Genomic DNA, 10,955 nt, shown 5'->3' on the forward strand with positions numbered 1-10,955 from the left:
CAGGGGGATTTATTCACAGTTTGTCCTTCCCACTTATAATTGCTCTAGTGAAGAAGCTTAGATGATAATGTTCAGATGCACTTCAAGCTCTGCTCATTGAATACTTTGGGGCTAAAATATTAAGTCCATTAAGGTTGTAAATGAGTTTAAATGAAACCCAAGAACTTGGTTAATGCTGTTCTCTAGAAAATTCAGGAGTCATATCTAACTGCAAAAAGGTTTAATGCCTGCCATCACAAGAAAAAAGTATAAAATACTTATTTTACTTCATTTTCATAACATGACTCCTGCAATTACAAAGGGTCTGCAATGGTAAGACTTCACTTTCCTTTAGCATATCAGCCTTTCACTACTAGTATAAGAGAAAAGGGAGTTAAATGTAACTCTTAATTTATTTTTCCTATAGAAAGAGATCTTCCAGTGGGCCTAGATCAAAAAATCATAACATGGGAGCTGGTGCAAAAGGAACGTTATCTCGTAAACCTTGAACAAGAAAAGAAAGAAAGCAATGAAGAAAGGCTGAAGGCCACATCTAATAAGTATGTTATTCTGACCTACAATAAGTGTAACTTGCAAGTGCAGCTTTGAATGAGATCAACATTGAAGTGCTTGTAAAGGTTAGATGGAGGGTCCAACTGGAATGCACTTAGGAAATACACAGTCCATGAAAAAATGTGAGAGGCCAGCATCACTACAATATTAGAAGAGTTTTTGTCACTTTCGATGTACAACTAGAGACCTGTAAGTTCCAGCCAAATCTGCAGTCAAGTTTAATGAAAATTATATTCATGAAGAAATGGTGGAAAAACAGCTGGTTTGCTATGCTGCAGCACATGTAATTTCATCCTCTGTAGGAATGAAACACAGGAATGAAACACAGGAATGACACTTTTTGATGGCTTAGACTTTTGAATAGAAGTTTAAGATACCTTGAATTAAGCCCAGCCCACGGATGCAGAAGAACAAATATTTATGGCTTTATGGCATGACGGAGTCTCCATTTACGTATTTCTATAAAATATCTCCCCACCAAGAATACCACTTAAATTGGTTTAGTATGCTAAAGTCTTAAGATGGTATTCAGAGGTTTAAACCTTTCAATGAGACACAAAGTAGTAATACACAGGGGAAACAGAAACATCTAAGGCAATACTGAAAGCCAGACAGCAGAGCACTCTTTAAAGAAGTTTTTAATACCTGTTCCAGCGGTTTCCTCTTATAATAAAACTGACTTCAAATAGAGGCACAGTGGGTGTGAAAGTTACCACAAGAAGAAAGTTCCATGGAAATTGTCTTGTGCTCTCTGCTTTCTTTTGAAACAAACCTCCATCTAACTCATAGAATAGTTGGAGACCAAAACAGTGTCCTTACGTACTCTTCTCCCTCTAATTTACATGGACCCTTAATTCATAATAATTTAGAATTATTATATTGGTTTAAGCTTTATTCTCATAAGCAGATCACTGACAAACCCCAGGAGTGAGAGCTTAATTGTTCAGATAAAGCAACAAATATGTGTGTAATTGCTTTCAAACAAAGGGCACTATTATATTCTTTTCTAGCTTTAAAGCTGGAATGCTTTAAAGATGGTACATTGTAGGTGAGCTTACTGCTTGAAGGGGAGAAGTGAGAATGTGTTCAGCTTCACAGTATTTCAGGTATAGGAGAGCCAGAAAGACTAGAAAAGATTCAGATGAACACCACCAAACCCATGGCTTTTTATCTTTGCTCTTAGGTGGTAGAAGTGCATTTTTGAAATCTTATGAAACCCTCAGAAAGTGATCCTTTGAACTTTGCACTGAACCAATCTCAAAATGCATTAGACCCACCCGGCAGCAGGTTTTTCACATAGATGTGATTGTAACATAACCTCTTAGAGGGAAACTTTGAAGTAAGTAGCTAGGAGAAACTGGAGAGGGATTTGCCAAGCCTATGGGGAATCAGATGCTAAGAATAAGGAACTGATGGGAGAAGAGCTGAAGGATGCAGAAAGCATGTGGATAATTCCATGATTTGAAGGCACTATATGGAAGTTCCCTACACAATTCCTTTGGACTGCATGAAAAAATGGATCTGAATGTCAAGACAGTTCCCAAAAATGAAACCTTGTGTAAATTTTAGGTGTTTCACAATTCCTTCTGACGCCTTTCCTTTTTGCTCAGTGTGTTCTGCTTTGTTTCCACAGGGTGGATAATTTGTCTAAATATTTTAGTGGATTGAAAGAACAAGAAAAACGGTTTAAAGTTCTGGAAGCCCAGGTAAGTAATAGTTTTATAGGTATTTGTATCAGCTTTAGGATTTCACCATATTTCTCTCATTTAATAGTGGTTTGGCAGACCCCATTTAGGGATAAAGAGAAGGAGAAATGTATCTGTATGTTTTCTATCACTGGTAGAAAGGAGAAAGGGACTACAGCATTTTTTGCTCTCTTTGCTAGTCTACTTGAAAAGTGTTTATTTCCTTTGTTAAGGATGCTTCTGGAATGAAATGCTTCATCTTCCCCCCCCTTCTGAGCCTTCTCCTAATCTTTTCTTTCTTTAAAACTGTCAACTTGAAAAATACCCCTATTCTGCCTGATCTGACCTAATCTTCGTGGACATCGGTTTTTCTAATTTTCTCAGATACCAGGTAGGAGCATCTCAAAGGGAAGTGTCTAACATACAATCACAAAATGCAAATAATAGCAGGAAACCCTGTCTTTCGCTTCTGATGACAAACCCTTGAAATATAAACAAACATTTCTTAATCAGTCTGAAAACGTTCAGCATTACCAGGTGCTATGTAGCACAACTGCTATTGTTTTCTTTATCTCTACACTCTCCAGTGTAATTTTGGCCTTGCTGAAAGTTCCTTATCTTAATACTCCTGTTACAGTTTCCCTTCCCTCTCTTATCCATTTTATGGCTTCCTGAAAAAAGTCATGTTATACAGGTCCAACAGGAACACACAAGGAATGCTTTAGTAAGTTTATACCAGCTTGAGATAATGCAATATACTCAGAAAAAAGGGAAGGTATCTAATCAGTAACTATTTTGTAGATTTGCTACTGTACAGCTGTTATCTCCTCAATGGCAGAGGTCTTAACCAAAACCAATCTCCTGTGCACACAACCATCTCCAAACTATACATGTAAGTATTGAAAACAATTATGGATGAGCTGATTAATACAGTTGAAGAATGTAGTTAAAAAAATGCAAGGGGAAAGAAAAGATTGGAAAATAACCAGATAAGGAGATACACAGAAGTAATGGGAACATAAGCAAGGAACAGAATACTAATACTTCAGAATGAAAAAAAAAATCACCTTTTGCAAAATACATTTAAAAGCTTTGGGGAAAGGACTGTCACTTAGTGTGAGTTAGAATAATCTCACACAACTTCAGGCACATAAACAAGTATCTATTTGCCACAGAGGATTTTCTTGGGGGTTTCTTGAGTCAATGAGATAGTCCTACTGAAGTATCACCAAAATATTTAACATGGATAACTGTAATCATTAAAAATAAAAATTGAGCAAGTCTTCTACTTTGTTTTAATCAACAGAGTTCATTTGCCTTCAGAGCTGCAATTATTTCTGTCACTTAAGAATCTTGTTCAGTGTCCCAGGGTTCCTGTTTGGAGTTTAAAACATTAGACACAGAAAAAGACTATTTCTCGGCCACTGCAGGATATCCAAAACAGTAAAAATTTTGGATATTCTTCTACATGATCTATTTCAACATCTACCTATTTCTATCTATTACACAAAATACCCTTCAAAACCCATAAACCGAACATACTACAGGGGAAAAAGAAGTAACTGGATAATTCAACAAAGTTGTGACATGACAAGACCTCAAGTCACTCAGACTTGAGCTAACCTCAAGCTTTACTTAATTCTGTCAGAAGCTTATAAAACCCTTATGTGAATTGCTTCATTATCAACATTCAGTAAGAAAACCTATCCTGTAGCAGGCTCTCCAGGTATTTTAATACTGTAACCGCATAAAAATCAGAAACTTAAACAGCTGTAAAAATAAACCTGTGTTTATCATTTACTGAGCAAATGCAAAGTAATAGAATCTACAGTATCCTTTTTTTCAACATTTTAAAGTTTCATAAGCAATTACTATTATGTTCCCCTTCTCCTAAGGCTTTTAAACAAACACATGACTTTTACAACCCTATTAGGTGTGATGAATGCCAACACAGAACGGCCTTTGCCAGAAAGAAGTGAAAGACAAGAGCATGTAGATCAGTTTGAGAATGACATCGCATACATCGATAATTAAATTTATTCTTATTTCTTCAGATTAAACCTTTTGTCCTACTGTACTACTGCAGGAGTAAAATCCTGATCTCATGAAGGCCTAAGGGCCAGCTCTCAAAGCCTTTACACTGAGCACTGTCAATGGTTGACATTACTGAGGATTTCTCGGTCTTCCTGCTTCAATTTTTGGGCTTTCTTTGCCCCTGCTCATATAGTGGTTTTCTGCAAAACCATTCCACAAACAGCACTAAAAGCTTTCTCCTCCGGGGTGACTCTACCACTTTATTTTCCAAATAAGATCTGCCTTCTGTTCTCCAAATACCACACCCTCAATCCATCGCCATCATTGCCAATTTCCACACTTCTCTGTTTAAGGGAGGGTCCCTTTGGAAGGGTGATCGTTTACGCACTAAAAACCAAGCCCCTTCCTTGGCCAAGAAAGCAAGCTCGTACTTCTGAGTTGCTTAGAAAGGAAATCATGAAATATTTTCCACAGGAAAAGGCCTGGGATACGGAACCATTACAATTCATACAGTTCCTGGAGCTCCTACAACCCTTAAACAATTGCATTCACCGTCTTCTCTTCCCACGCTGGCTCCTGTGAGGTATTTCTTTGCTGGTATTCCTTACTGAGAGCTCCTCACTCATCCCCAGAAACTGGAAGCTTATTGCTTGATCCTCAAGCGTGCAGCGGCTTGCACTCACTTCCCAAACACAAAGTGTTTGGATCCTCCCACAGTCAGACCGCCAGTTTCTGTCACTTGCTTTTTTGTTGTAATGCCTGATCATGGCTGCTGCCAGCCTCCCACTGTAAAGGAGCCCTTGCCCTGTACCACACCGCATGGAATGCTGCATCCACACCTAAGCGGTTTTCTGACTGCATTTTACTTTTCTCTCTCAAAGGTTAGGAAAAAAAAAAAAAATCACCAGGAGACTTTAAAACAAGAATGTGTACCAAGAATTATCCCATGAACTAGGAATCTGGACTGTTGGTCGCTTTTTTTCATTACTTACACTGGCTTGTACATTTTTAGCATGCAAAAGCTCTCTGGCTTTATTAGAATTCTGCATTAAAAGATACACCAGTAAAATTAGTATTAATACTGTTCTTCGAGGGGAAATTTCTTTGTAATAATATAAACAGCATCAGAAGGGGGAAGTATTGGGCTGTGTCTTGTCTTTCACTGATAAGCTTCAACTGCATTTCCTCACGCATATGATATTGCTTCTACGCAATGTAAATGTAGGTTGCACAAAAGCTGTTACCAGAGGTGGAAAAAAAAATAAATCTCAGCTCTGACAAAAATACCTTTCAGAAATGAGTCTTTTATCAACATATATTAATCTTGTTATAATGGCTTCATAAAACAGGCATTTGTCCAGTTTATTCAGCTGTGCCCCAGGCCTCTGACTCCACTAACAGCAATGGAATTCTGGTAGTTCTACCTGTTCTTCACCCGAGGCAAGCACAAATCATAAACCCAGTCTGTACTGAGCTACATTTTTTTTTGTTAAGAAGTAATAGGTATCCTACAACCAGCATGCCTTGCTCTAGGCAGCAGCTTCCACTTCGAAATGGCTACTATTTGCATCATGATCAGCACACTAATTATCCACTGGAAACAGAAATCTATCCATTTGGAATTGTTATGTCCCACTCACATGCACTGGAACAACCAATGAATCTACCAATGACTCCTTAATTAATGTGCATCCAACTCTACACTCATTCTGCTCTTAAAAGGTGGATTTCAAAAGATGGAGCACAACTGCTCATTTTACTTTGTTTTCTGCTTGTTCTGCCAAATGATGCATCTGTTCAAACACGAAGACCCACCCCAAGTGATTTGGGCCTACCAATTACTGGTAAAATGGACCCTCCTCAGAGGAAGTCAGCCCCTCAAACACCCTTCCAAGTTTGAGCAAGCACAGCCTACCGAGAAATATCACAAATTCTTAACAAGTCATCCTTCACTACACAGTTATAAATGCCACCATTGGGTTGGTTCATTTAGAATACTGGCAAAAAAAATGTGAGTCCAAACTGACCTGAACTAATCTGAGTTTCAAATCATATAACCTTTCAAAGTATTTAATCTTTCGACCTTATTTATTAAATTTACTACATTGCATATAAAACTACTATATTTGTCATTCCTTACAACGTGGATCATTGTATGAGATGATTCATCCCATGAGGGGATTATAAATTGTAAAATGGCTAAAAATGTTAAAAATGTGAATTTTAGAATCTATGGGACTTGACGGAGAAGTTAACAAGATGGTAAACTTAGAGTAACACTCTAAAAGGTTTTCAAGACAATTCTCAAATAAAATAAACTGAGTATTTGTTAAAACTTCTACTCCTGCATTACTTAGCATGGTTTAGAGATGAAGAAATCAAGCTACAACCAAAGTTTATTGCATCACATAGAACAAAAAAGTATCCAGTTCTGGTATAAATATCTAATTCCCACAAATACCCCAATCCACACACAGAATCAGTATGGAAGCAGCTCCTCCTAGAAAGGACATACAAATGTACAGATCAAGGATAATCATATCATCATAATATAATTGGGCACTATTGTGCTTTCACTCTCAATGGCAATGAGAGAAGGATGTTTTTGAAAAAGGTTTTTCTTCCCTGGGACAGGGCCAGGAGAAACCACACCTTGTGGAAGACTAGGTTTTATTTTCACTGTTCAAAAATCTCTACCTAATGAGCTCATAACCTTTTCTCCAGGATTCCACAGGATTTGAGAACAACTCTTAAAATTGGGAGTTACTAGGAAGCCTTGCAGCCTTTTTGCTAACACTTCTTTTTCTTTGGATACTTCAGCTCCAGAGCGAGCCCAAGGGAGCTGTGAAAGCAAACAAAGCATACCTTATTCTCTCCTGCTAGGGTGCAACTATCCTATGCCCACAGATTTCTCCTGAACAAAAAGTCTGGAGTTTATTTTAGGTAGCTTGATTTCTAACAATATAACATGTTCTTGGTGGCTATGACACAAATCGTTGGACAAAAAGCTATCACGTGGTTTTCAGAACAGGAAAAAAAGGGAAAAATATGAACAAGACAATACAAGTCCTTGGATTCCTCCCATGTGCTTCATCCTTCAGGACTCTTCCTCCTCCCCTTCGTCGTCTACTTTAGGTCGGAAATTTTTCCTACTCTTTTTCTTACTGTAGTGGAATCCAATTGTTTCCACTGATGGCTCTTCAGCTGCACCACTAAACCTCGCACTAAGCTTATCTTCTGTATTCTGGTCCCCTTCCGTCATGCACTCCTCCTCCTCTGTTGCCTTTCCACTGTCACTGTCTAAGTGCCCCAGCTCTACCTTATCTTCTTCCCTCAAGTCATCAGTCTTCTTAACAGATTTTCCTTTCAGATCTGTCTTCATCTGTTTCTTATGATCCTCCCCTGTTGATCTTTTCTTTTCAAGTCCATCAACACCTCTTTTAGTTGGTTTGGTGAAGACAATCCTCCCAGCTCCGCAGCTGGAAGGGTCCTGGTTGAAGTATGGGGTGTAGCTATCTTGGGTAGCTGAGCTTTGTTCCTCCCCTCTTTTCTTCAAACCCTCTAGAAATTCCATGGCCACTGCCCTGTTAGTCTTGTCACTAGACTCTGAAACTCCCTCTAGGCTGTATTTGGTCCAGCGCTCTGGGTGTGCCACATAGTCAGGCACTGCAGGAGAGGTTTTGGGAGCCAGCACTGGTCTGGCTTGTTTTCCCATGTTTTCTGGAACCATGTTACCTGAAACTGTGGTTGGAGGCAACGGACGCTTAAATCTCCCATCAACAACATTATCTTCAGGCATTGAGGGCACAGACAGTTTGGCCGCCTCTTCCAGGGAATCAAAAATGCTCTGGCTACGGAGAGAGAATGTAGAACTCATGCCCCTCAGATGGAATGGCTGGACTGGAGATCTGTGACTGCTGTTTGAAGAGTCAAGAGTCTCCCCTGATCTGTAATCCCCATCATCTACAGATGGCTCCTCAGGAGATATTGTATCAACTTCTGCTTCACCTGCTAACCCCAGATCATCAGAGTCAGAATCGCTGAGCGATATGGTGTCTGAGGGCAGAGCTCCTTCATAGTCTCTGGCATCACCGGCCACGATCCCCAGAAAGGGTTCACCTGCCTCCTGGTCTCCCATCTTCGAGCTGTCACTCCACTGAGGTCTTTGACGGAGGCCCAGGAACAGCTGCAAATACAGTTTTCCAAATGCCCAGCAAGTTTAGTGCCTGGAATACAATGGAGCATAAAAACTTTACTGTGAAATGAGAACCAAGTATGAGACCATCATTCTGTGCCATGCAAAATAATTATTACTGCAATATAACAGGCAACTGCACTTTAGGGATTCTTAAGCAATTTTCCTTCAAATGAAAACATTATTTAAGGAACGAATGCACATTAAAATTAAAGATTTACACAAGACTGAATACAAGAATATGAAGTAATTAAATACAGTGCTACACACCAAATTTCATTGCAGGTTACAGCAGGTCCAATTACTGGAAGACGAATATAAGGCTTTTGAGCAAATCTGAATCCCACATAACTGTCTTATGCATCTTCAAAGAGACAGCAATGACCTTTCCAAATTACACCCTGTGTTTATTCATACGGTAAAAATCCACAAAAACACATCCTAATTTCTCACACTTTGATTTTGCCATTATGATCCTTTTTTGCATTATACCTTCTGTCCCAACAACCATCATGTTCTGCCTATTGTAAAGGACACTATAAATGATTCAGGCCAGTGGCAGGAACCCCACAAAAATATCAGGGCCAGTTTCAGGTCTGCTTTAATGTGGCATAAAGTACAAGCTCCACTCCTTCCTTGGCTTTAAGCTCTCGTGTCATTACTAAATTCCAGGAATCAGAAAACAAGCGAGCTCAAGAAATCAATCCCACTGGATTAAAAAAAACTAATCGCACATGCCATGCTTGCACATGGAAACAAGGGGAGATTGCAACCATGGGCATCCAAGAGCAGGCCCTTCAGTCAGTAAATGACAGCATGATGTGAAGTCTGACTTTCAGAAGTAGCTGGAATACCGACACTGCAACCTGCTTGAAGGGAATCTTGCTGAACTGAGGCTGTCGATGATCATGCTATCACTTGCTGGGCAATAGGGAACAAGAGTTGGCAAACACACCCTTTGGTTCAACTCACAGAAACGTGAATTATGAAAACAGTTCTAATATATTATTAGAATAAGCTCAACTACCTAATTATAGGTTTTTCTGAAACGATGCAGTAAACAGACATGGAAAGTCTGTGAGTCACTCACTTTCTCTTGAGACTGAGTCAGCTTCCCCTCCTGAGGGTCAGTTAAAGCCACCAAAGATCTCAGCACTTCCACCCTAGAAAACAAACATTTCCATCAAGATACTGGAAATGTAGTTTTAAAAAAAGTTTCAAAAATAATTCCTTCCCCCTGAATCATCCAAAGCTGCAGAACCAGGTTCTAAATCTGACACAAACTCATGCTAGTATAAAAATCTGCACATATTCGTGGATTTTTGGCAAAAGAACAACACACAGCCTAAGAAGGCAGGCACCACTATATTTACTCAGTCTCCACATTCACACTGCCAACTTTATTCTGTAAAACAGAAGTTTTTTTAAAAAAATCAAACCATAATTTGCATGTGCAGAAAGCTACTATTAAATAAACAGTATTAAATGCAGTTAAGAAAATAGAAAAACAATAGTTATGCGTTGCCACTACTAAGTGCTGCTAAGTATTAAGGCCATGAGTAGCACAGAGTCCTGTTTTCAAAGAAAGGTTGTGTTTACAGTTAGGGCCAGATTTTCATGAAGCATAAAACATAAAGAATCTTCTGAAGGACCCAACAGACCGAGTGCTGTGTTCCATGTGAAGTCTGGGTGTCTTTGAAAAAAGGGATCTGACGACTGCCTTTGAATACATGTTGAATACAACATGTATTTCCTAATGGGAAATAATCTTCTTAAAATGATAGGCTTTGGAACACATGAAAAGTAATGACTACAACTCAGAAGAGGCACTGAATCACATAGCTAACTAAAACAGCTGTTTTCAGATGGCACTAAAAGTGTTCATTGCCAGCTGTGAATCAGGGCATCTCTTGTCTGAGAGCACTTACACAGAAAGGAAAAATTCTGCTCCTAAGGAGGCATTTTAGCCTCTACAGCGTTATTAGCCAAACATGCTGGCCCTTACACCACACCACTCACAGGTTTGTCACAGCATGATCACAGCACGACTCGGAGAGGACGGCGTCTCTCCGCATGGGAAGGTCCCCATTGGGCTCTTCCATCCTGGTCTTGCTCAAACAAGCTCTGTGCGTCTTCCTGCGGCCTGTGAGGAGAACGGAGACCCCAGTCACCCCAAACCACGGCCACGGGCCCAGCGCCCTTCCCGGGCCGGGATGCTGCTGGATACAAACCGCCCCTACCACACAATCCCTTCTCGATGGCCTCTGCACCCTCCCGCTCCCGCCCGCCCGGGCACACGGCGCGAACCGCCGGGGAAGGGAAGGGAAGGGGGATCGCCCCGTACCCCGACAGCGCACGGGCCCAGCGTCTTCCACAGCAGCCGCCCGCCTCGCCCGCTCCGCCCATGGCCAGCGGCGCGCCGGGACAGCGAGTCCCCTTCGGCAGCCCCGGGGCGGCCAAAGCGGCGGCGGGACCACAGCTCCCGGCGA

At 40.4% G+C, this 10,955-nt stretch overlaps 2 protein-coding genes across 4 annotated transcripts in view; one reads left to right on the top strand and one right to left on the bottom strand.

The window, feature by feature from the left end:
• The window catches only part of TRPM5 (transient receptor potential cation channel subfamily M member 5), a 38,993-nt gene extending 33,456 nt beyond the window's left edge, over nt 1–5,537 (top strand). The window contains exons 21-24 of the mRNA XM_064659774.1: nt 407–539; nt 2,186–2,258; nt 3,039–3,129; nt 4,171–5,537. Coding sequence (XP_064515844.1) covers nt 407–539; nt 2,186–2,258; nt 3,039–3,129; nt 4,171–4,271 — 398 coding nt within the window. The 3' untranslated portion in view covers nt 4,272–5,537. The remainder of the gene's footprint in view (nt 1–406; nt 540–2,185; nt 2,259–3,038; nt 3,130–4,170) is intronic.
• Nucleotides 5,538–6,649: 1,112 nt separating this feature from the next.
• TSSC4 (tumor suppressing subtransferable candidate 4) lies at nt 6,650–10,911 on the bottom strand. Of its 3 annotated transcripts, XM_064657545.1 has the most exons (4): nt 10,811–10,911; nt 10,486–10,609; nt 9,557–9,629; nt 6,650–8,497 (listed from the first exon to the last, which is right to left on the bottom strand). In XM_064657545.1, the coding sequence occupies exon 4, from the start codon at nt 8,407–8,409 to the stop codon at nt 7,369–7,371; it is 1,041 nt and encodes a 346-aa protein (XP_064513615.1). In that variant the 5' UTR covers nt 8,410–8,497; nt 9,557–9,629; nt 10,486–10,609; nt 10,811–10,911; the 3' UTR covers nt 6,650–7,368. The 3 variants fall into 3 exon arrangements, with proteins under 3 accessions (XP_064513615.1, XP_064513616.1, XP_064513617.1); XM_064657546.1 differs by lacking the exon at nt 9,557–9,629; XM_064657547.1 differs by lacking the exons at nt 9,557–9,629; nt 10,486–10,609 and having other exon boundaries at nt 10,811–10,863.
• Nucleotides 10,912–10,955: the final 44 nt, after the last annotated feature.

Source organism: Pseudopipra pipra, chromosome 6 (assembly GCF_036250125.1).
Source record: "Pseudopipra pipra isolate bDixPip1 chromosome 6, bDixPip1.hap1, whole genome shotgun sequence".
In the NCBI taxonomy this organism is placed as follows: Eukaryota; Metazoa; Chordata; class Aves; order Passeriformes; family Pipridae; genus Pseudopipra; species Pseudopipra pipra.